Source organism: Phaenicophaeus curvirostris, chromosome 2 (genome assembly GCF_032191515.1).
Source record: "Phaenicophaeus curvirostris isolate KB17595 chromosome 2, BPBGC_Pcur_1.0, whole genome shotgun sequence".
NCBI lineage: Eukaryota > Metazoa > Chordata > Aves > Cuculiformes > Cuculidae > Phaenicophaeus > Phaenicophaeus curvirostris.
The window spans coordinates 64,835,784-64,860,956 of NC_091393.1; the positions used below are offsets into that span (position 1 = coordinate 64,835,784).

The 25,173-nt window shown below is 41.0% G+C and overlaps 2 protein-coding genes across 2 annotated transcripts in view; both read left to right on the forward strand.

Moving 5' to 3' along the window:
- NUP133 (nucleoporin 133) overlaps positions 1-17,498 on the forward strand; it is a 32,254-nt gene extending 14,756 nt beyond the window's left edge. The window contains exons 14-26 of the mRNA XM_069852276.1: positions 1,180-1,274; positions 1,394-1,618; positions 2,510-2,632; positions 3,085-3,184; positions 4,185-4,427; positions 5,219-5,352; positions 7,333-7,491; positions 8,937-9,072; positions 10,729-10,847; positions 12,337-12,417; positions 14,409-14,473; positions 16,034-16,122; positions 17,147-17,498. Coding sequence (XP_069708377.1) covers positions 1,180-1,274; positions 1,394-1,618; positions 2,510-2,632; positions 3,085-3,184; positions 4,185-4,427; positions 5,219-5,352; positions 7,333-7,491; positions 8,937-9,072; positions 10,729-10,847; positions 12,337-12,417; positions 14,409-14,473; positions 16,034-16,122; positions 17,147-17,277 — 1,700 coding nt within the window. The 3' untranslated portion in view covers positions 17,278-17,498. The remainder of the gene's footprint in view (positions 1-1,179; positions 1,275-1,393; positions 1,619-2,509; positions 2,633-3,084; positions 3,185-4,184; positions 4,428-5,218; positions 5,353-7,332; positions 7,492-8,936; positions 9,073-10,728; positions 10,848-12,336; positions 12,418-14,408; positions 14,474-16,033; positions 16,123-17,146) is intronic.
- A 5,228-nt stretch (positions 17,499-22,726) lies between these two features.
- Positions 22,727-24,968, forward strand: ACTA1 (actin alpha 1, skeletal muscle). Its single transcript, XM_069852278.1, has 6 exons — positions 22,727-22,875; positions 23,079-23,403; positions 23,545-23,706; positions 23,914-24,105; positions 24,227-24,408; positions 24,557-24,968. Exons 1-6 carry the CDS (start codon positions 22,747-22,749, stop codon positions 24,698-24,700), a joined length of 1,134 nt encoding a protein of 377 aa, XP_069708379.1. The 5' UTR covers positions 22,727-22,746; the 3' UTR covers positions 24,701-24,968.
- Positions 24,969-25,173: the final 205 nt, after the last annotated feature.

The following is a 25,173-nucleotide window of genomic DNA, read 5'->3' on the forward strand; positions in this document are numbered from 1 at the left end:
TTAGCTCTTCGTCAGCATGGCTGCACAACTCCTGGTAGGCTTGGATCCTGGGCAGAGTGAGCTCATATCCCTCTGGGCCAATTCTATTTATGTTTGCCTAAAAAGAGGACTAGAGGAATTTATTTTGGAGCATTTATTGTAACTGAAGGATAAAACCAGACACATTTTCAGCAAGAAATGTCTTTCTTTGTGCTGCCCTGTCTCTTACAAACAGTGATAACTTGCAACTGTCCTCTCAGTAGCAGTTGTCTATTACTGAGTAGAGACTTAATTTGAAAGTTCGTGTAGTAAATAGTTTTAGGTAGATGATGGCTTCTGCTGTTGTTTCTGCATGACAGCCAGTTAGAAATCATCAGGTACCAGATCCTTAGTGTTTCTGAATCAACTGTATTTTTAATTTTCCAGCTTATCTGAATTTATTCCTGGCTAAAGCAAGAAGTGAGAATGGATAGTAGTCTTCCTAATTTTACTCATAGTGATAGTTCTTCTGAGATTTTGTCTTGGTAGTCTTTTGACTTAAAGCACGCTTAGGATATGCAAAAGTCCTGAAATAGGAAATTTACTTAGGCTTTAGAGAACTCTGCTGAGGTGAGATACTTGTGAGGATATTCATGAGGAAGCTTCCATTGTCCTTACTGACTACTTTTAAGGGCCTGATTGTCTAGATGGAAATGTTAGTTCATTTGAGGAAGAAGAAAAGCAGAGTGTGCTGGGCAACCAATTATATTGTGCAGTGGAGTTGTATAGGCAATGCAGAGTCAATTACATCTGTATGCCTTCAACACTTTATAGTAGCTATGGTCTAGGGCATAATAAATATAGCAATAGGTAGCCCACAGTAAAGATAAAAATTTGAATCCGAACCTTACTGAAACTTGAATAAGCTGGTGAGCTGCTATTTTAGCAGCATAATGAATTGAGTGCTTCAGAGTAGTTGTACTGATCTAAAAATAAACTTGATTTTATTCTAAAGGTTTTACTTTGGCTATCAAATTCGAAAACCACTTTAAAACTACCATGGTAAGCAATGTATAAATCTGTGTGCCTTTATTTTTAAAAGTACCAGTGCAATAGTGCTGTAGAAATTTATAGATGTATGTTTATTTCAGAGGCCAAAAAAAAAATTATACGAGAAATTAAGATATCAAGTGATATCTTAAGTGATCTTTCTGTTTTTAGAAGCAGCTGGTTTCAGCCACACATCTCTCATTCTTCTTCATCAGCTAGAGGATAAGACAAAAGCACATTTCTTCTTCGTTGAGTTTCTTCATCAGGTAAAATTCTATCATTCTTTTGGTATCAGCACACACAGTTGGGCATTATTTTGTCTTTAATTCTTCTAGAACACTGTATAAGCACCTGTGGTGGTTTATTTTTTTTTTTTTTTTATTAGGTTGGTGTATTTGAACGTCTGGGCATTATTCCAGTACGAGGGATGCCAATGGCAACTCGATTGTTGCTCTGTGAGCACGCAGAGAAACTAGCAGCAGCTATTGTTCTCAAGAATCATCACAGCAGGCTGCCTGCACTAGTGAATGGTGCTATACTGATCGCATTAAACAAAAGGGAGTGTGACATTCCACCAAGTCTTACTGCTGCAGATGTGTTCTTTCGAGAGGTAAGAAACCTGTTACTTCTGAATCATTCTATAGTATCACATACAGTAAAAGTTGCAATGCTTTAGTGTATACTTTGAAACTTTTCCCTCTAAAAAAACAACTTAACTTTCCTAATTTGCCTTTAAATAGGGATGCTGTGTTACTATTTTCCCGCTTTGGTGTGCATACTCTTTTATGTGTGCAGCTGAAACATAAGTTCAGACAAATTTCATGTAGCAGAAGTGAAGTTATGATTTCCAGCTAACCTGCATGGATGAAAAAGACCAGTCAAATTCCCTGACACATCAGAAAATGTATGCTAAATTACCATTTTTAAGGGTTGAACTTGAGACCATGAAGCTTTCCAGATAGGAGAGCTGCTCTAATGAGCTGTCTTGGATGGAGTTGCATCAATTCAGTGTCTCATAATTTTTCTGTCCTCTCTAACGTTAACATTAGTGAATCTAAGCTAGTTCTCAGTTTATGCTGCATTCCAGTCAAGCGCTCAGTCTTTCTTTCTTTCTTCCTTCTTGAGGGGAGCTATACAAAAAAAGTTTGTTCTTAGGAATTTTTTTCCTGTAGAGGGCAGTAGTTGCTAATGGAGAAAAATAAGCAGTATCCATTCTGACAAATGTAAGTATGGAGTTGCCTTCAAAAAATAGGATTTTTTTTTTCTTCCAGATTTAAGTCCAGAAATAAGGCCATTCTTGTATTCTAAGCACTATATGAACAATAAGCGGGTGATTTCACTCTCCATTTGAGTAGTTGATACTTCTTATTATTTTTGGCTACTGATATGGCTTCTGCAAATATTTGTTTATTTTTTTAATGCAACTCATAACTTGGATTTCAGTCATCAGCTCATAATGGATATGCTTGTACTCAGTGCAATTTTTCTTTTCATCTTTAAGGTATCCCAGATAGATTCCATATTTGAATGCTTACTAGAAGAGGAGGAACAGATCTTGAAAGATATGCCTATTGAAGCCTTTGAGTGGGCCCAGACAGTTGTCAATGTGAACAACATAATTAAGGTAAATGCATTAAGTAAAATGTTTGACAGAGGGGAAGAAGTTATGAAGAGCATTCAACTTATACATCAATAGTGCATCTGACTTATTGACATGAAAGCAAATGTGAATGCGTTATTCAAATGTCCCAAATATATTAGGAAGGAAATGATAGTCTCATACAGCATTAGGGATATTCCTTTCCCTCTGGGGCCACTTCTAAAGAGAATTTGAGAAGTTGCAGCTTTGTTGGAAGTTGTGAAAGCTTTAGTATGGAAATGACAAAGAGGAAAGAGCTTGTGCTTGAGCACTGAGTTTTCTTAGTCAGTACATGCTCTTCTACGCAGCTGAGGAAGTGGTGTAGAAAGAAGGGGGGATATTAAAAGAATATTTCAGAATTATAAAAGACAACATCTTTTACTGTCTGTGTATATGTAGGTAGACTTTAAAATACTAATGTCCTTGCCTTTAATTAGGACATGCTACAAGCTGCTTGTCAGTATCGCCAATCAAGAACCTCTTTATATAAAGCAGGAGAGCTTCATGAAAGAGAACCTGAATATATTCCATGGACAGGTGAGACATTATTATTACGAGTTTATTAATTATCTGTCCTGAACAAAAATAACTTTTTGTGAGTTTTAGGATGCAGGAATTTCAATCTGAATATTCAGCTCGCTGTTAAAATTGCTGTAAGGCTGTCAGTAACAATAGGAGAAACTAAAGGCTTCATTTGGTGAATGAAATGGAATGATTCAGCGAACAGTTTTGTCCAATATTGATGACAATTCTTTAAAACTTGCATTTCAAGTTTGACTACAGAAACAAAATTTGGGAGATGAGAGTAATTTTTTTTAATTTTTTTTTTTTTGTATGCACTGATTCTGGTTGGCAGACCTGTGGATACATAATGTTAAAATGAATCATAAAATATAACCTGTAACTGTTTTAAAAGGACTGATGATTCTCCACTTCCTTAAGTGTTTTGTTTTGGTGGTTTAATAACACGGAAAACTATCAGAACAAATATTTGCAGAAATGAGCACTTTACAGTTAGTGCTTAAGCTTCCCTGTGGCCCCTGTGCATTTAAAACACACTCACTTAGTGCTCCCAAGATAAAAGTCTTTGAAAAGCAGAACGCGTTTGAGCTATTTTGGTGTTCTATGCCTTGATCACTGCATCCAAGTATTTGAATCAGTTTAATGGAAGTTGCCTTTTCCTTGTGTGTCTTCTCTTCTTTGCTTACAGATTGTGCAAGTGATTGTTTTCATCTGAAAAACAGCTGGTATTGATAGTTGCCAGTGTAGGTCTGTGTAGTTCAGGGAGTGGGTTTGTTTCTGTTGGGTTTTGTTTACTGCAGTTTGGGAAAATTTAATATGTAAAGGGAAATGGGAGTATGTGTGTGAGTTTGTGTTTTTTTCTTTAACAGTACTGCTTTGACTTTTGAAATGTTTATTAGCTTTTTACTTTCTATTTTTTCCATTTTACATAGCCACATATTTGTTAGCCTTCAGTATAAGATTGCTGTGGTGAAAGGATTATTCTCTTAACATTCACTGTGTTATTTTTCCCTAGCATCCAGTGGTCTTCGTGCAGCAATAGTACGTCAGCATGTAATCATTCTGAAGAGGGTGTATCCCCAGGTGGACAGTAACCTCCGCAGCATCGTGGCTGAGCAGCTGGTGGCAATGCTGGATTGTTTTCTAGATGGCTATGTTGCTCAGCTGAAATCTTTGGACCACCCTGCTGATCAAGAGCGGTACAGCAACCTGGAAGTGGAATATGTGCAGAAAAGATCAGAACTCTTGTCTCCTCTGCGTAAGTGCTATCTGTTTGCTTCAGTGTAAGAATTAAACGTTCCATTTAATGAAGAAATTATGGGAATCTGACAGCGTAAATGGCATCTATGAGCTGTTTCTCTGTTGTGTTTACCCTTAGAGCGTAAATTACTGGTTTTGTGATTTAATGAGATATTTACCAAATAACAAACTGATTACAGAATTCCATCTGGGATTGCATTCTTGCCTGTACCTTTAATAAGATAAGGTGCTGCTTGAATTTTTTTCTTTCGATAATTTATGTTTTTCTGGCAGGAATTTACCTTGTGCTGCTTAGCTTAAAATAGCCCATAAATAGATTTCTAAATCTAGTTGCAAATTGACTTAAAGTTATATGCCTGGAAGCTAGTTTACTGTTTATCAGGAAAAAGTCACTTTTTGAATCTTTGTTATTTAATGGTCAGACCTGATGTTTAAGGCGTTAGATGTGGTCTGGTCTTTAATGAGTAGTTGACAGCAAGGCCACCTTTATAAGCGGTAATAACTTGAAGTAAATACATTTTAGTAACTTTATGAAGGTTATTTTTTTTAGACTAAAAATGGAGGGTATAAATAGAACAATCTGATAATCACTGCTTCCTAACTCTCTTAAACGTTCCCAAGAAAAGTCTCTTAAACTGTCGTATAGAGTAGGTGAATGTTTCTAGGGAATGTGCCAGTCTCTCCTTGATGTGAACGCTTGAAACTTGTTTTCATTTTTCTACTCTGGGTCATCCTCTTACAGGCAAAGATGAGCTTGTTTGAGATAACTTTTTTTTCTTGCTTACTTAGTTTCCCTGGGGCAGTATCAGCTGGCAGCTGCTTTAGCAGAGAAGTACTGTGACTTCGACATCCTGGTGCAAATGTGTGAGCAGACAGACAACCAGGCCCGATTACAACGTTACATGAATCAGTTTGCAGACCAGGTAAGTCTTTTCTTTTCTTTTTCCTTTAGACAGTGTTTTTTGATAAGTTTGCATGTGAAATGATGCAAAAATTATGGGGGTTTTTTTTCTATTGTTTGTTTGTTTAATGCATATGTATTTACATGTATGTATTGGGGAGTAACGGGGAAAATTGAAGTCAGTATTCACCGTGTGGAACTCGATGGAATATTTTACCTTGAGACTGCAAAGCAAGTCAGCAGAAATACGGATGCAGTGGCTTTCCTTGGGGCCTTTTTTGTGTCTCAAGTGTGTTGTCTCACTCTTAGCATCTTTCAGCATTTTGTGACCTGCTCACCGAGGGGGTGTTGTCTTATTAATGTAGCATAAATTTATTTTCCAAAAGAGAAATGTATAAATGTAATAAAAAAGTAGTTAGGAAGAACAGGAATGTAGGGATGTTGCTGTCACCTTTTTTTAAATGTCCTGCCAGGTACTTGTTGGATAACTTTTCCAATGTCTGTTAAAATCTGGTGTAAAAACCTTTAAGTGTGCTGAAAAAGTGGAAAGCTTAAGGACGAGACAGTAGAACAACCAGGTTGGAAGAGACCCACCGGATCATCGAGTCCAACCATTTCTATCAGTCACTAAACCATGCCCCTCAGCACCTCATCCACCTCTCTTTTAAACACCTCCAGGGAAGGTGACTCAACCACCTCCCTGGGCAGCCTCTGCCAGTGCCCAATGACACTTTCTGTGAAAAATTTTTTCCTAATGTCCAGCCTGAACCTCCCCTGGCAGAGCTTGAGACCATTTCCTCTTGTCCTGTCCCCTGTCACTTGGGAGAAGAGGCCAGCACCCTCCTCTCTACAACCTCCTTTCAGGTAGTTGTAGAGAGCAATGAGGTCTCCCCTCAGCCTCCTCTTCTCCAGGCTAAACAACCCCAGCTCTCTCAGCCACTCCTCGTAAGACCTGCTCTCCAGCCCCCTCACCAGCTTTGTTGCTCTTCTCTGGACTCGTTCCAGAGCCTCAACATCCTTCTTGTGGTGAGGGGCCCAGAATTTGTTTAGGTGTCCACAACAACTATGGAAAGAAATGGTGCAGTCTACAGGTTTTTCTAGTAAAGAGAGTATGGAAAGGTGGCTTAATAAGAAGCAAAGGTATTAGTAATGGACAGAAATTATAGTAGATGTTGTTAATTGTGAGGGTTACTTGCTTACACATACTGCCAAAGGAGGAGGTAAATTCTCTATTTATTCTCTTCAGATGCTTTTTTTTTTTTGAAAGGGGAAAATAATAAGACTTTCTCAAAAGAAGTTACTTTAGCGAATATAGAGCTGAACAGATCAAGTTTAATGGGCAGTGAATCAAACCAATGCCCTCTTTAAACCTTATTTTTTAAACTGTTAAGGCAATTGAAATCAGTCTGAAAAAGGTAAAGTTAAATCTCAAACATAAATCCTGATTAGTTATGTCACATTGAAGTTTTTCAGGATAAAATAGGTGTTTTTTTAAAAAAGGCATTAGCTTTTAACAATGCTTGAGAGAAGTAAGGTTATAGGTTCAGTTGGAGAGAGGAGGGAATATTTCAAGAACAATGACAATAGAAACAAACTTGTAAATGAAAGGAAATAGTAAGCGCAGAGTTCTGAGGAGGGCAAAGGAATAGGTAAAAAATGAGATTAGAATTGTGGGTGATGTGGTACCCGTTTCCATTCTTGTGGGTTAAAATGAAGAATTTACATTTGGCACTTCCTTCACTTCCACTGAAGGGTAAACCCTGCTGTGTGTATCAGCATCTCTTGCATTGTAGCTGATGAATTCTTTAACCACTGTTTCTGTCAGGACTATCCTAGTTTTGTTATCAACTGTGTGTTATTTTTGTATGTTTGTTTGTCTTGTTTTGTTAAGCATCTTCCTGTTTTCTTACGAGTTGTATTTTATGAAACATTTTGCCTTAGGAGACGAACAAGATATTTAGATGTAATTTTTCAAATCTACTCATATTCTTATTGTCTTCAGAATTTTTCAGATTTCCTGTTCCGCTGGTATTTAGAAAAAGGAAAGCGAGGGAAGCTGTTGTCTCAGCCTATTGCTCAGCACGGACAGCTGGCCAGTTTCTTGCAAGCTCATGAGCATCTGAGCTGGTTACATGAAATCAATAGTCAGGATTTGCAGAAGGTAGGATTTCTTAATATAACCAATCTGAAAGATCATGTGTTATGTTACTCAAGTGCATATTCAAGAAGGCAAATTATCTAGTTCTGACTCTTCATCATTAAAAGACAGCTTATCTAGATGATTTAGGGGAGAGACGACGCTGTTGTGGAGAAATGGATTATTAACAGCGTACCAAAAGCCTCCCTCCAGGCACCATCTGGTGTAGCATGCAAGCCACTGCATCATGTAATGGAAATTAGGGCTGCTTTTCATTCATTGATGGTGTGACTGATATTTTGTACCAAGGAAGTTTTATATAGCTACCTGTTCACTACTTTTGCTGGAATTAGAAGCTTACAGCGAATATTAATAGCATTATCAGATCCAGCAAGGGAAAAACTGAAACGTGTATTTCAAAACTGACTATTTGAAGCAAAGGAATCCATTGGAGGTGTTGCAAAAGTAAAAAAAAAAGATACTGGTTACTTTAGTCACTTCTATTCCTAGTACAAAAGCAATGTTTTTTTAAATAGCTAATGTGCATGTGGATAGATTATGTGACATTGTTTTTAAATTTGATTCTTTGTTGCCTTGTAGGCTGCCCAGTTACTCTTTCTCTACTTTCTGTTTATCTTCCTTCCCTTTTGCTAGATTTATGAATGTATTTCACTTCAGGAAATACATTCAATCTAAATAAAAATGGCTTCATTCAAACCATGTGCATGTTTACTAAGCATGCAGAGTGTGGAAACATTTATCCTACTGCAATTTATAGGTTGATAAACTTTATGCCCCTTTCAGAAAACCAGGGAAAATCCAAAACCAGACCAACAAAAACACCCAACCCAGTAAAAAACCCTCCCCAAGCCACAGTGAGAATCTTGTAATATTCCATTTGTGTTGACAGATGTTCTGTCTTCTATAGCAAAGTGCTGTGAAGAAAGAGGGGACAAGGATTCCAAAATATATGAGTAATTCAGTCTGGAGGGTTTATCTCTGAATAGGTGCTCAGAATTTTTCTGTTCCATTGTTTGCCAGGCAAATAAGTTCTTGCCTAAATGTTTGGTTACTGCAGCACTTATACACATAATTCTGTTCTTCAGATTCCTGAATTAACAAGTAAACCGATCTGCATGAAAGTTGTCCTGCCAAAGCACATTTGCCTGACTTTTATGGCAAAGCCTTGCATAATCCAGAGGAATAATGTGTGAAGTTGCAATTTGTCCTTTGATTATAAGATAGTTCTTTCTGATTAGTAACGAAAATAGTTTTGGATATAATTAGCGTAGAGGTCTGTATCTCTTCCTGAAAAGTGTAATGCAGAATTTCAGTGTGCAAGTTGTACGATTTTTAAAAGTAAGAGTTATAGTATTTACAAACAGTAAATAGCTGTGACACTGCAGTTCAGATTAAATTCCTGATGTTAACTTTAAAAAACTGTTTTCTAATATCTTTATTAACTCCAGGCTCACAGAACATTGCAGACTTTAGCAAATAGGGAGACTCGATATTTTGCTAAGAAGAAAACACTTCTTGGCTTGAGCAAATTGGCAGCCCTGGCATCTGACTTCTCAGAAGACATACTGCAAGAGAAAATAGAAGGTAAGAAATAGAAACAGAGCAGTGAAGAACAAACTAAAGAAGCTGTTAAATTAGATTCATGTAAATTTTGCAGATAGTTAATTTGTTAGGTAGGGGGCTCTAACTTAATGTGGTAAGGATAAACAGGCTAATGATTTTACTCATTGCAGGAAGGATAAGGAAGGCAGGGTATGAGGCAGTTAACCTTAGTGTTTGCCTTCACCTATGAGTTAGGGCTGTGAGCAAGGGAGATTTGTACCTTTTTATTTTTTATAATAACACACAAAATATTAGCATAAATAACAAACTACGGTCTTTTTGAGACGCCGTTACAGGTCTGAAGTAGATGAAGCTGCATTTTATACTTCTGATGCAAGGTTAATTTCTTAAAGCCTGTTTATTGAATGGCTCTCAACTCTGAATTCAAGTCCAGAGAATCTTAGACTGTAGAGGAAATCCTGTAACTGTGTTATATTATAATAATGTGCCTGCAAGTATAAATATTACTGCTAAAGAAGTGCTTTCTCAGAATCTTACTCTTTGTATCTAAAAAGATTACAGTGACAGCATTTTGTTCTGCTCTAGCTGAAAGGGCACTAAAGGGAAAAACAGGAATACCTATTCTGCTTTATTACCTAATGCAGTGGGTTCTGTTGCTCTGGCATTCCTGTCACTTTGGAAAATGCCCTTTTCCTGATACTGTTTATGCAGTGAGTTTATGAAAAAGCAATTTGACACTAATAGTTAAGCCAATACTGGCCACCAGGGGGAAGCTTTGCAATATTACTCGAGGTTACTAGTCAAGCCTACTTACTTGTATTTATCTCCGTATTTATCCATGTATGTTTTGTACAGTTCTGAAAAGAAATCCTATTGAAAAAGGCTAGGGATAATGGCGATAACTAAGTAAGCTTTGGAAGTTATTTTTAGCTTATAATAATAATAGATCATCCATCCTTTAAATTATAAAGTGTTGCATGAAATCTTGAAATTGAAATTTGTTTTTCTCACCACTGAGAATTTATTTCAGTAGAGTAATAGACTCTCAAAATCTGATGCAGAGTTAACTCTGCTACGTTTTTCTATATGACACATGACAGCTTTTAAAACTTCTGCTCTTTGTGTATCTGTTTTTCTATTGATAGTTATTTCTGTCACATTCTGCTTATCCACTTAAACAGATAAAATGCTCCATTCAACCATACAATAGAACTTGAGGGAGAGGGGCTTGAGATTCGTGCACTGTGGCTGAAATTGTTCCATTTTGATAGTTTCCACATAATGAGTTTATAATCCTGAAGCAGATTATCCTGGAAAACAAAACAATAAAAAATGAAATAATTCATGAGCTGGGAAGTCCATGGGGCAAGTTTTCAGCCAAAAGGTAGCTCCTAAAGGTTGCAACTAACTTACTTTCCTGTGTGGTGTAACAACTTCCCTCTAATCCTGTGTATTTATTTTGTGGTTTTGAGGAAAAGGAAGTTATCAGTCTGCATTACACTGGGAATCTGAGTGAAAAATAAGAGGTAATTCACCAGGAATAACTGTACAAATAGAATGCTTCATAACAAACACCTGTAGACTTGGATAATATTGTGACTTGACAGTTGTTACTGTTCCACAGAATTCAATACATTTTAATAACATGAACCATTCATTTCCTTAAATGACTACAAGAAATATCCGAACAAGAACGCTTTCTGTTACATCAGGATACACTTCCCGAACAATTACTGGCAGAGAAGCAGTTGAACCTCAATGATATGCCAGTGTTGTCTGCATCTCAGCTCATTGATGTAAGTATCTCACGTTTTCTTCATTGCACAGGTAAAGTTCCACTATGTTTTCTGCTTCTGTGTGACAAGATAAATGAGAAGATCAGAGCTATCTTTACTCCTTACAGAACTTGCTAAACACCTAAAGATCTGATGTATTAATTTGTTTATCTTTGCATAGTTTCTTCTAACACAGAACTTGAGAATGCTGTTTTTAGTTCAAATTGCTTTTTGTTGACCACGTGCTTTAAGAGTGCTACTGGGGAAAAAATGCAAATCAAACCAGTTCCAGAAGCTGACTTACTGGTCTAAGCCAGTTTTTGGATATGAGACAATTTTTCCTTCTGTTACATTCTGAGTAGGGCAGAAATTGGAAAGCAGAAGGAACAAAGAATTCCACCTTAGTGGTGAAGGGTGCTGCAATGTAGAAAAAGAAAGGGCTAGAAGCCAGAGAGGCTTTTGATCACCTGTTGCAAAGAAACACCCAAAGTCTTTCTCATGTTTTTTTTTTCATTTTTTAAAAAACAATTTAAAAAAGCAACACATACTGAAACAAAAGCATGAACTGTTCCAGTGCTGCGATCACTAATAGCACTGACTACCTTTGCGCACCGTTTTCTGGTGGTAGCCAGCAACCAGTAGCCTTATTGCTTGTGCCTTGTTGGCAGCTTATTTTTACAATCCAGTGATGCACATAAAAAATATTCAGTGAGTAACAATGTTATGTTTTAAAACAAATCAGATCCTATCTAAGTGTCAATATTGCAACTCCTTTCTTTGATTTTCCACAAAACTACCATAAAAAGTTGAGGGTGTGCTTGTTTACATTCTCTTCATTTTCTTAGAACAATGCTAACAGCAAGTTCTGAAATAATAACTTGTATCTTTAAATGAGGCTTTCTGTGGGATTAGGGGAGAGTAGGAAGTGTCACTCCCTGGCACCATGACAGTTTTCCTTCTGAATTCTCCCTGTAGTCAAACCAGTGTTCATACTTAAGTACTTGTGAGAATGAAATTTGGAAAGTAGATAAAAAGAGTGCTAATGTTATAATTTCCTTTTAAGTACTAATTTAGAATTGGGGGGGAGAAATGGAATATTGATAGCAAACTTGTTTGGTTTTCAGAGGCAAAAGTTAGTATGTGTGCTTAAGTACTGCTTTAAGCTTAATTAGCAGAATAATTCTGGGAGCTTATTTGTGGAGCTGATCTCCAGCTACAATAGTCCAGGAATGTTACAGCCTTAAATGGTGTTTAAATTTGAAACCTACCAGCCTTATCTCCAATATCATTTGTCCACGGACCATTGTCATGTTGGTGGAACGCTGCTCTAAAACCTTAAGTATATTCCTTACTATAAAAATACTTGCAGTTGAATCAAGACATACTTTCATGAGAAGGTCATGTAAATGGAAAATGCATGGTGGTCTTCCCACAATGAGTTGTCCATGGTATCAGTTACATTAGTTTGTAGGCTAAAAATAGTTCTCTATGTTAATCTCTTGTATCATAGATGTACATATGTGACGAGAACAGAAGGGCCAATGAGTATGACTTCAAGAAGGCACTTGATCTGCTGGAATATATTGATGATGTAAGAAAAATTTTTGACAGATTTCTAATCCAGAGACTTATTTCTCTATTTATTATTTTTTAAGCTAGGAAGATGCATCTGTAGTTAGTTAACATATTAGCTTGGTGTCTGGTAATTAAAAATAACCCACGATGCATTTTTTTCAGTTTGTTTTTAAGTCACTGGAGGTTTAATGCCAAATATGGGTTAGCTCAGTTAAGAAAAATGACACTCCTCATCTTCACTTCCCACTTTGTCTATAGTTGCTTTTCTTTGAGCCTTGCTTCCCTACAGGTTTCTCCAAACAGAAGAAAGATCATCTGTTTTCAGTAGTTCAGTTCTTGCCTCTTCCCTATTGGCAGTTTCTCTGATTGTCATGAGATAATGTGGGACAGTCACCAGCTTTTTAACATGTAAATAGCATTGAATCACAAATTTGTTATCTGCTTTCTCACAGCATCTCGTTGCATGATCTTGTTGGGAGTAATTTTCCACTAAGCGTGAATAAATCAACTTCCAAAGAGCATGTAACCTGAATTAACAATGGTCTCTGCTAAAAAGCTAAAGTTGTATTATTTTAGTGGAGGTATTCCTTACTAATTGAAAATGAGAGCTCTTTTCTGATTATTCTAGTTTCTGCTAGTCTGAGTAGAGCTCCAAGTTAAAATCCTCTCTGTAGTAGTGCTTTGTAAACACTGTTGTGCTGTTTTGTTGGCCATCAGTAACTTTGGTTTGATAATTATAATATCTTCTATTGGTTTTAAAATTTAGATTTATTTTAAACTGTTCTAAGTTGTATTTCTTTTATAGGATTTTCTTTTGAACATTCCTTTACTGGTATTAACTACTAGGTTTTTTGCTTTATGTATAAATACGTTCACTTGTCCTTTGTTTAGTACTGTTTTGTGTACTGAGGAAAGAAAGAATATTACTACTTAGAGTAGCATGTTACTCTGAATTCTCTTTAGCTTAAAAAGAAAATTCAGTGGTGATTTTTCCTGACTTCTTCCTTAATTTTTATAACATAAATAGTTCAGATAATAATATTCTGCAGTAACATAAACGTGAGTGAGCTCTTTTGGTTCTCTCTTTTAAATTAATTCTCCTCTTAAATTTTGTCACTGCAATTCATGAACACTGAGAGAACTGTCTTGGCTTTTTACATCTAAATAAAATAAATGTCCCACTAAAACCATGAGATTTCAATATGATTTTTTGCTCAGCTATTTCAGTCTAACAACTTGAGCACAACCATTTGGCACAAATTAGAGATGGTGATTTAGACTGGAGTCTAAAAACCAGCTATTCCCTTCTTTTCTGTGCTTTTGTCTTGCAAAAGCATAGTATATAATCAAGACCCATCCTCTTCCTTCCAGGCTTCTAAATTCAAGTGTTTGTGGTTTCTGGGTTTCTTCTTGTGAGGGAAATTTAAAGTGGATGGGATGCTTCAGGACATTGAGAGGTGGAAAAAAAGTATATGGTCTTTCTTCTGACGTTATATTTTAAAAGGGACTCTTGACACCAATTATCTCAAAGCTTCTGTGCAATGAAGGGACTGCCCTTTCCAAAACAAGTGTGTATCTTTGAAGACATTGACTAGTCTATTCATAAACTGTGCATCCTAATGTGGACACTAATACATGCTAGTGAGCTTGGCCATGCTGAAAAGAGAGCCTTGGCTTAAGTCACCATTTAGCACATTTTAAAATAAAACTTGCCTAGAATAAGCTGTTTTACAAATGAGTATTTTTTTCTGTGCTTCAAAATATGCCCTTTTTGGAATTGAGGTAGTTAGTCTTCAGCAGCTGTGTGCTGATGTAGAAAGTCTGAGCCATGTTTACATATGGAAATGAACAATATTTAGTGTTTCAGCAGTCTAAGCAGGTCATCTGCATGTATTTAAAAACCATGTTCTGTAATTGAAGAATCTAATCCATTGGTATAACATGTTTGACACTGATTATTTCTTAAACTGTTACCTTATCTGTCTTTTCTCCTTATATAAATTGAAGGAAGACGAAGTGGATGTGAACGATCTTAAACTTAAAATTCTCTGTAAAGCTCTCCAAAGAGATGAGTAAGTCCAATAAATTACTGGGAGTATTTGTGACATTGCTTTTCCAGAACTACCTTTTAGTATACTATTCACTGAAAAATCTGAATTTCGTAACATAACACTAGTAAAGTATCTGGTCAGAATGTGTCTTTTATTTGTAAAGTAAGACCCCCAGCAAAAGAATACCTGTAGTACTTGGTTCACTTAGCTGGCTGGCAACCTTGTGTATCCATGCGCAGCTTTCATTATTGAACTCTTTGCTAGTGTAAAAGAAACGACCCAATGCTGAACCTTTTCTTTCCTCTGGAGCATCTCAAATAGAAGCTTTTCAAGAGAACATGTGCAGAAGTTACTCCTGCAAACTTTAATTCTTCTTATCTTTGGCCATTGAACCGCATTGACAAGTTAATGACCTTTTTGAGTTAAAGCTGCAGTCTTGACTGGAAGAGACAGAAGTGTTAAATACTGCATAAAAAAAAAAATCGCTCTTATAGATGTTCAACACCAATACAGGCTGAATTCAATTGGTCAGAAGAATCTTTACATCAAGGAGTGCTACTGTTCTCTCCCAGGTTAAATAGCACAAATGGCATTTCCTCCCTTTCCTTTTTAATTTTCAGAAGTTATCCAGCTTATCTAATTCCCATCCATGTTCCAAGAGCACTTAAGGAATAAAAGATGAGGAGAGAACACATTCCGAATGTACTGTGCTGTTTATGATTAAAATGGAAATAAGCAGCATTTGGATTCATGCTTACGCATGAGATAGATTCCAAAGAACAGCAGTCTGTAGAAAATAAACTCCCTGGTTGCATGACTAAGATAGTGTCGCTTATGACACAACTAATATGCAGAGACAGCTTCACACTATTCCAAGTGTTTTCTTCCCTTCCTGTTATTTTCAAGACAGAAGAATCCTGAACTCCAGTACAATAATTGGTTTATTTCCTGTATACCCTCGGCTGAGAACAGAGTTTTGGGCATAATATTTCAACCGTTCAAATCCTATAGAATGCTGACAAGATTCTGCTCACTCTCCTAGCTAACCCGGTGCAATTTGAGATCATTTTGCACTGAATAGTGCTTGGAAAACTCGATGTCCCAGTTGAGTTTCCAGTCCAGCAAGGGTCAAAGGGTTCTTGTGTAGAAAGGAGAGCCCTGCTGAGCCTGCTTCTGACCTTCTGGTATGGTCCTCACCATCCTCCTCTGGATAATAATTTTTTATTTTATTAAAGAAATAGTGTTTTCTTTTACAATTTAGACGACAGGAAGCGTTTCTGGTTTCCTAACTGGACTACATAGTAGTGCAATTTTATTGCAGTTTTACTCTTGGAATAAAGAATAATTAACACAAGATCATAAAATCCCTAAGTTGGAAAAGACCTTTGAGATCATCAAGTCCAACCGTAAAAAGATAGAAAAGACCCCTTTCTTTGAGCTGTAGCCAAGTACATAACACTTGTGTGAATGTGTATTAATTACTTTTGGTAATTTATCGAATTTCCTGCATATTTTTTCTTGTTAGTTTTAATGTGATTTAATCTGTGCAGTTCTTTCCACAAATTATTCTTTGACTTGCAGGTGGTCCAGTTTAGATGGTAAGGATGATCCAATTGCAGCATCTAAGGACAGTATATTTGTGAAAATAATACAGAAACTGTTGAAAGAAGGTAAAGTGGGCTTCAATATAATTGAACTTCTTTACTTGTTTCAGAAGATGCTTAAGATGAACTCTAATCCATAAGAAGTTGTCCTAATAAGTTCTCAGAATAATAAATACTTCAGATAATTACAATCATATGGAGCTTTTTCTGTCTCTAAGATATTGAAGGGATAAGAGATGAGCAAATTTCTTGGTTATAATTCTAGTACTCTCCAATTATTTGCTCAGTAGGGCAGGCATCAGATTTTTGGCGGTTCCTTACTATACAGTGAAGTCAAATGTTTTATGGAGTTAAATGCATATCTTCTGTAAGATAAGGGATTAATGACAATTTGTTTGTTATTCAGAAGATCTTAATCTATTTTAGATTAAATGCTTTTTTTGTTTTTCCTGTCCAAAAGCAAAAAAAAAAAAATAATGCACTCTCCCCATGCTAAAGCTAACCATGGGAAGTTATGGCCACGGAAAGGACAGCTGATGGGCGAGGGAAGCAATTTAGAGTCAAAGTCCATTTTTAAATATTACTGCATATGAACTTGTTCCAGAACAGATAAGACTCCATGTCAGAAATAACAAAAACTAAGTTCTTCAGAACAGTTCAGGTTTTGTGTTCCGGTCCTGTCAGTTTCTTTACTTTTGTAAGATTCTTACACCTCAGACTGAGATGTTGCAACTGATGATCGAGGTGTTTATTACATGACTGATCTTTCTTATCTTTTCCTTTTTTTTTTTTTTTTTTGGTAACTTGTTATGTGAAGCTTGGATTTTTAGGCTTAGGGGTTTTAGGTTTAATTATAAATTCACCGAGAAGCTCTGTTTGGGCAGGAAATACCTTTCTTTTATTTTTTTCCCCTTAGTTTTACAGGTTATTGAGCATTTTTGTATTTCTTGATATTTATAATAGAATTTGATCTTCTCAGTTCCAAAAGAATAATTTAACTAAGGCACGCACAGGTGTTTACTTGAATTATCTTAACTGCTAGTGCAAAGTGCTTTTACCAGTGCTGTAATAAAAGGTTTTTGTGTTGTAGGAGTTCAGTTAAGTGAATACTTACCGGAGCTAAAGGACTTGCTGCAAGCGAACGAACTTGGCAACTTGAAATACAGTGCTTACTTTGAATTTGTGTTAAAGGCAATCTACGAATTCTATGTTCAGAGATAAGCATGATTCTCACTATTTTATAAAATATTTTTTCTAAAGAACTGCTCAATTCAAGTGTACTTGTTCGTGTTTTGTTTGAGATTTTGCTAAAACTTTGTAATAAAATCTGTAATATACTTGGCCTTAAACCGATAGGCATTGATGCTTTACTTGGCGGGGGCAGAGGTGTTTGTTCAGGCAAAAAAAGTAATAAAATTTTCATTTTCTGTGCCTTTCATAAACTTACTGTTCTGTTTTGTATCTTCATTAGCATGAGTCCTGCCTGACACTTAAAGGTACACGGGGTGAAATGTGGGACCCACTGCAGAAGGTGAAAACTTTTGCTGTCACTTCACTGGGGCAGTGAGTTCAGAGAACATACTGGAAATATGAGTGCTGGGTGACTGAGTAGCTTACATAAAAAACAAATGATTATTCTGTATGATAACTCTGCTCTTTGTACATCACTCTGCTGTAGAAAGTAGGTAATTTCAATTTGGCATTAAAGATTACTGGCACAAAAAGGATAACTGGCTTGTCACTGGCCACTCAGCTTGTCCGTGGCAGAAAGGAATAAAGGACAGTTCTCCTTCAAAGTCCTCTGGTCCAAACATGCCCTTCTTCCAGTTTATAGCTGTCAGGTTAAACTTTTTCAAAACATCTTAATATTTTACCTATCTAACTTTCATTTAAGTTATATCCAGATTTCTAGAATGTGTGTAATAATGAAATGAACAGCTTGCCTTGCAGTGATTTACAGCAATTGCTCAAACCTAGAAAGCAGTTACAGAAGTGTGGGAGTCCAGCACAATCTTCCTTCCTTGGTGACTTGTTCTACTGGTTAATGCTACTAAATTTCTTTGGGTTTTTTTAACCGCACTGCCCCAGTTATCTCTGACATGGGGAAAAAAAAACCATTTAACTTTTCACTTTTAATTATTGGCAGCAGGTCTTAATTTTTAAATAAAAGTTACTTCAGTCTGAGACGGTGCATCTTTCTTTTGCAAGTAGCTCAACAGCCAGACTCAATGCAGAGCAGCTTGCATGCCCTTATGTTTTGCTTGTCTGGCTCGATGCCTGCTGCAACAACTTGATCCAACAGCTGAGAAGGTCAGAAGTTAAATTGGTTGAAGAGAATCCAGTTTCTAGTTTTAAAAGCACAGCTCCCCTTCAGTGGCTTCCCTGCCACCCTGTACTAATACAGTAAGCTGGGCTGAAAGTCTGAACATGTTTGGAAGAATAGATTTATCTAGAGAGGTTCTAACTAATATGGGAAAGAAATGTACGAGCAGTCATCTTCTAAGATTGTTCTAGGAAGCAAACTTTGCTCTTCTGTAGCCTTGCATGGCTGAGAGCAAGAAGTGCGGGTACAACTCCCACTTCAAAGGAGGGAGTCGTTTAAAGCCTTAGAAGAATCCCACGTGCTTGCTTAAATGTCACTTCAAACATGCTTTCACATTATTGACAAACTTAATTTTTTTGGGAGAAAGGGAATAATCCAACAAGTGATTGCCACCCCCGGCCAAAGTATCTTCTACCTGGACTTCTTCTAGACTCCTAAATTTTGCTTGAAGAGGAATATTTTTAATTGACTGTCCACAGTAAAGCATTAGGGATATCTCATCCCTTCCTGGACTGTTGACAAGCTACATTCCATCAGGAGGGGCAAGGTCAGCCCCAGAAAGCTTGTTCCATCAGCCTGTGTTTCTGTTCATCCTTAAGCTATCCATCTCTTTCAAAGCGCCTGGCTTCTCTCCTGGGATGGGTTTACTCCCATTGGTGTAAAAGCATTCTCCAGGTTCTTGGGAAACAATCAGCTGTGTAGGCTTTGCCTGTAATGTTTTGTTCTACTGCTGGGCTGGGAGGCATTTGGCATTTGTACAGTGGCTTTCCATCTGCCTATTGCCAAAACAGAAGGCTACAGGCAATGAGTTTACTTAAATAAAACCTCATTAAAATAACTTCAATGTCTAAACTGAAGTTTAATGTTCTCTTACTAGGAACGTAGAGCTGGGTAACTGTTCTGTGAGGAAGCTTGAAGAGGCTGGGATTTGGGACTATTCTTCCTCCCTGTCCTCCGTCTCGTTATGTAATAAGCTGTTCTGGTGCAGAGCTCGTGTCTCAGATTACTCTACAGGGAGGATGCCTTCATTTACCACCGCATAGCAGAGGTCATGCCAGAGCTTCAAGTCATATCCAAGTATAACAAAACCAAGAAAAACTTGGGCCAGAGTTACAGTTTTTGGCAAAACAGCTTATGGAGTATGGATAGCTCCTGTTGAGTAAGGAAGTATACATTGTTTACTAAATACTTGTTTTGTGGGTAATGGCAAGTGCAAGCAGTAAAGGATATCCACACCTCTCTCCTTTGTTGTCACCAGAGTAGCAGGAAGGCTTATCTGTTGTCATTTGTGATCCATTTCAGAAGCTACTGTGTTGTGCCCTGCTCTGTTCTGGAAACAAAGTGTTCTGACTTGGAACTAACTCCAAATTCAGTTCGTGAGTCCAGTATCCAAGCTCCCTGTGGAAAATGGTCTTCTACACAGAACTATAAGAATTTAACATTGTCATCAGACATTTTGCTGTAAACTGTGTTTGGGTAGAGAGAGAAAATAGAAGAAACAAAAGGGATAGCGTGGGTTTATGCTTGTGTTGGGTTTAATTGAAGGATTAAGAATGTTTATCTCTCAGCGATGATAGGCTTGCTGTTGCTTGATTTCTGATTCAACACAACTGACTGTATTCTGGAAACTGCCAGTGTTACAGTACTGTAGACAGATTTCATGACTGCAATGCCTTTAAGTGGTTTCAGGCTTCTGATTTTTGTACCACCAGTTGTCGATGACAGAACTGAATAATAGGAGAAGCTGAAGAACACTATGAGAGAATAACATGTTTTACCCCCAGCGTACAACAACATGACAGGGAATGAAAATCCATAGTAGAATGAATTAGAGAGCTGCCAGAGGTAAAGAGGAGCCCTGCCAAACTGGAGGATGCAGAAAGTAAATAGAGAAGAAAAGCTGTCTGCTTCTCAGTTGACCCGTCTGCTCTGCCTTGCAGTGGGGAAAATGAGCTGCAGAAATGCCTTCACTTGCAAGAGACCCCTTACAGTATGGGCGCTTCTGGCGCTTCCTCGTCTCCTGACTCCCTAACTTTTAAAAGGACTTGCCCTTTGGCCAGTTGTGCCATCAGAAAAGCTCTTGCAGGTTTATTTGCATCAATTCATTGGCAGGGCTGGAAATCTTGTATTACTGCCTCTTCTTTGTATTGGTAAGGGGAATATCTGTATAAAATCCCTCATAGAATGTCTGCTTAAATACCCATAGCTGAAGGAGATGAACTGTTCCTCTTCACTTTCACAGTGATGTCAGAGATTACTTGCCTGTGAGACTGCACTCCTTTTGGAGAGGGTGAGCCCCGGCTGTAGCCATAGGACACTGTTGCCCGGTGAAGCTCAGCAGCCAGCAATGGGTACTCAGTAATGGTACGAGCATCCACTGCTACATCAGGCTTCTGGGATCAGGTGGGATCACCAAGACTAACACTTTACCACCTTTCTCTCAGGACATTTGTCTAACAGATATTGGACAGGCTGTCCAGAGAGGTGGTTGAGTCACCTTCCCTGGAGGTGTTTAAGGCAGGGGTGGACGAGGCGCTGAAGGGCATGGTTTAGTGTTTGATAGAAATGGTTGGACTCAATGATCTGGTGGGTCTCTTCCAACCTGGTGATTCTATGATCTATTCCCCATTTTTAAACCACAGCAAAGAAAAAAACCGAATGGCTTAACTCGAGTGGTGTAAAGCTATGGCTTTTACAGGGGCTGCTGCTGCGTACAATGGTTCTAAATGCAAACCTCAGATCTACCCTAACACTCTGCCTTCTCTCAAACCACAGACCTGCCCTGCCACTTAGCTTTCTCTCAGACTGCAGGTCTGCCTTGATATTTCTTCTCAGAAGCCACGGACCTGCCCTGTCGCTTCACCCTCTCTCAAACCATGGACCTGCCCTGACCCTTCTTCTGTTAAACCAGGGATCAGCCCCTACACTGCCTTCTCTCAGACCAAGCTTCTGCTCTGACACTTGGCCCTCTCTCAAACCAGGGATCTGACCTGATGCTCATTACCTGAACCCGTGCACCTGCCCTGACATTTCACCCTGTCTCAAACCACACATCCACCCTAACAGTTCACCTTCTCTCAAACTGTAGATCTGCCCTGTCACTTTGCTGTCTTTCAGACTGCAGATCTGCCTTGATACTTCTCTGAAACCAAGGATCTGCCCCTACACTGCCTCCTCTCAGACCACACTCGGCCTGCTCTGAAACCATGGGCCTGCCCCAACCCTTCACCCTCTCTCAAACCAGAGAGCTGTCCTGTCACTTTGCCTTCTTTGAAACCAGGGATCTGCCCTGACAGACACCTTCTCTCAGACCGCAGATCTGCCCTGACACTTTGCCTTCTCCCACCACTCCCTGTCTGCCCAGCCCTCACCTGTCCCCACAGCCGAGCCTCCTCAGCCCTGGGAGAGGCTCTCCCTCCTCCCCTCTCCCCTCGTCTCTCTCCTCTCCGTTCTTCCCTCTCTCCTCCTCTCTTTCCTCTTTCCCCTCTCCCCTCTCCCCCCTCGCTGTGCCCTTATCGGGCTCGGTGCCGGGGCAGGGGTGGCGCGGTCAGACGCTCCTTATACGGCCGGGCCGGGCTCACCTGGGGCTCGGCCAGGAGCGCCTTCTTTGGGCAGCGCGGGGCCGGGGCGCCGACACCCAAATATGGGGACGGCCGGGGCCGCATTCCTGGGGGCCGGCCGCGATAAAAGGCTCGGCGGGCGGCGGCGGCCCCCGAGCTGCCCCGGCGAGGAGCGGGACAGGCGTCTCTGCCAGCGCCCCGACGTGCGGAGCCCGCACCCGGCACAGGTAAAGCCCCGCACCGCCGCCCGGCCCGGCCCCGGCGCTCAGCCCGCTCTAGCCCCGAGGCTCAGCCCAGCTCCCCCCAGCCCCGTGCGGCGGCAGGGCTCAGCCTAGCCCAGCCCCAAGGCCCAGCCCAGCCTAGTCCCGAGGCTCAGCCCAGCCCAGCGCAGCCCTGAGGCTCAGCCTAGCCTAGCCCAACCCCAAGGCTCAGCCCAGCCCAGCTCAGCTCTGTGCAGCCCCGAGGCTCAGCCCAGCTCAAGCTCAACAGCTCAGTCCGTCCAGCCCCATGCAGCCCGTAGGCTCAGCCTAGCTAGCCCAGTCCCAAGACTCAGCTCAGTCCAGCCAGTCCCGCAAGCTCAGCTCAGCCAGCCCAAGTCCCAAAGCTCAGCTCAGCGTCAGCCCCGTTCAGCCCGTGTTCAGCGCAGAGGCTTTCAAGGCCCGTCCAAGCCCCGGCAGCTCTCGAGGCTCAGCCCGCAGCCCGTGCAGCCCGAGGCTTGACTGGCAGCTGGCTGGGTCAGCCCGAGCAGTCCCCGCGGCTGAGGCAGACGCGTAGCCCTGAGGCTCGCAGCCCTGCACCAGCGACACCATGTGCGACGAGGACGAGACCACCGCGCTCGTGTGCGACAACGGCTCCGGCCTGGTGAAGGCCGGCTTCGCCGGGGATGACGCCCCCAGGGCAGTGTTCCCTTCCATCGTGGGCCGCCCCCGCCACCAGGTACGGCTCCCTCCTGCTCCCAGCAGCCCCCGAGCCTTGCCCACAGCGATGCTGGCCGGTCCCAGCTTACCCAAGCTCTGGCGCGGTGACGGTCCCCGCTGCCTCCCAGACCTCTGCACGGAGAGGGGATGGCTGTCCCGCCGGGCACCCCACGCTGCTGCCCGGGGAGAGGTCGCTGAGCTCCCTGCTTTCCCCCCCTGCAGGGCGTCATGGTGGGTATGGGTCAGAAGGACTCCTACGTAGGAGATGAAGCCCAGAGCAAGAGAGGTATCCTGACCCTGAAGTATCCCATTGAACATGGAATCATCACAAACTGGGATGACATGGAGAAGATCTGGCATCACACCTTCTACAACGAGCTGCGTGTGGCCCCTGAGGAGCACCCTACCCTGCTCACTGAGGCCCCCCTTAACCCCAAAGCCAACCGTGAAAAGATGACCCAGATCATGTTTGAGACCTTCAACGTCCCTGCCATGTACGTGGCCATCCAGGCTGTGCTGTCCCTGTATGCCTCTGGCCGTACCACTGGTGAGTGCAGGTGACCTGCCAGCCCCTCTTCCCCAAGCGAGGATGCCCACGATGGGTCCCTTACAGCTGACAGTGCTCTGCGGTCCAGGGCAGGGCCCCTTCATGGACTTCGTCTCAGGCAGCTGCTTTTTGTTTCCTCAGGTATTGTGCTGGACTCCGGCGATGGTGTGACACACAATGTCCCCATCTATGAAGGGTACGCCCTGCCCCATGCCATCATGCGCTTGGATCTGGCTGGCCGGGACCTCACTGACTACCTGATGAAGATCCTGACTGAGCGTGGCTATTCCTTCGTCACCACAGGTAAGCACTATTCCCTCCTTCAAGATCTCCCTCTTCCAGCCCTTGTACCTCTAGGGATGCTGCAGCCTCTTGCCCCATTGCAAGTGCTCCCTGTTGGGAGTTTGCATGTGGCTGGGGTTCCTGGAGTCTCAGCAGACCTCTGGAGGAGATGCAAGCCTTCCCTGTTCCTCCTTCGCAATCACTGATGTCTCTTCTTCCCCCTCACAGCTGAACGCGAGATCGTCCGTGACATCAAGGAGAAGCTGTGCTATGTGGCGCTGGACTTTGAGAACGAGATGGCCACCGCTGCCTCTTCCTCCTCCCTTGAAAAGAGCTATGAGCTGCCTGATGGGCAGGTCATCACCATCGGCAATGAACGTTTCCGCTGCCCAGAAACCCTTTTCCAGCCTTCCTTTATTGGTGTGTGTGCCCCCTTCCCTCTCTCCTTCCCCACCAGCACTTCCCCCTCCCCTGAGTCCTCCTGTATTGCTCTCACTTTGTTCTTAACTTGTGCCTGTTTTCTCCCCTTCCCTGCCCCCAGGTATGGAATCCGCTGGAATCCATGAGACCACCTACAACAGCATCATGAAGTGCGACATCGATATCAGGAAGGACCTGTACGCCAACAACGTCATGTCTGGGGGTACCACCATGTACCCAGGTATCGCTGACCGCATGCAAAAGGAGATCACAGCCCTGGCCCCCAGCACAATGAAGATCAAGGTAAGGCTGGAGCATGGAGGACCCCGCTGCAGAAGCAGCCTTCTCGTGCCCTCCTGCAAACAGCATGTGGGGCTCTGTGCAACCCTGTGCCTGCCGTCCACAGTGGTTTCTTGTTTATTCACCTCGGCTTTCTTTTTTTTTTTTCTAGATCATTGCTCCACCTGAGCGTAAGTACTCCGTCTGGATCGGTGGCTCTATCCTGGCCTCCCTGTCCACCTTCCAGCAGATGTGGATCACAAAGCAGGAATACGATGAAGCTGGCCCATCTATTGTCCACCGTAAATGCTTCTAAACATGTTTACACGATCACTTTGCCCACCACGCTCAGGATGACAACCTTCTAGGTTTGCAGGCTGCCGAGGACCTGCAACAGCCATGTAACTTTCTATTTTGTAACGATTTCTGGTTACTGTCGCTGCAAAGCTCCACCTGACACAGTGTATGTAAAGTGTACATAAATTAATTTATTTTACCTCGTTTTGTTTGTTTTTAAAACCGATGCCCTGTGGAAGGAAACAAAAAACTTCAAGAAGCATTAAATCATCAGTCATTCTGTCACACTCCCTGACGTGGTTGTTTCTGTCCTCATTTGCTTGGGTTCTTCTATCGCTTAGCTGATGGTTTAGCAGTCAGGGTGGTGGGTGGTGGGGCTGGAGCTTCCCAGATGTGGAGGGGACCGGCGAGGGGACAGAACCACAGCCGGAGGAGCCAGCTCTGCGTGACTTGCTTGGGTTGCCCAGGGCTCGGATGTGCTGAGCATGACCT

Bases quoted from the DNA above. Each gene is read 5' to 3' on its own strand.
- ACTA1 (XM_069852278.1), top strand. From the start codon at position 22,747: ATGTGCGACGAGGACGAGACCACCGCGCTCGTGTGCGACAACGGCTCC. The intron at 23,404-23,544 runs GTGAGTGCAGGT...TTGTTTCCTCAG, and splicing joins TGCCTCTGGCCGTACCACTG to GTATTGTGCTGGACTCCGGC. The intron at 24,106-24,226 runs GTGTGTGTGCCC...CCCTGCCCCCAG, and splicing joins TTTCCAGCCTTCCTTTATTG to GTATGGAATCCGCTGGAATC.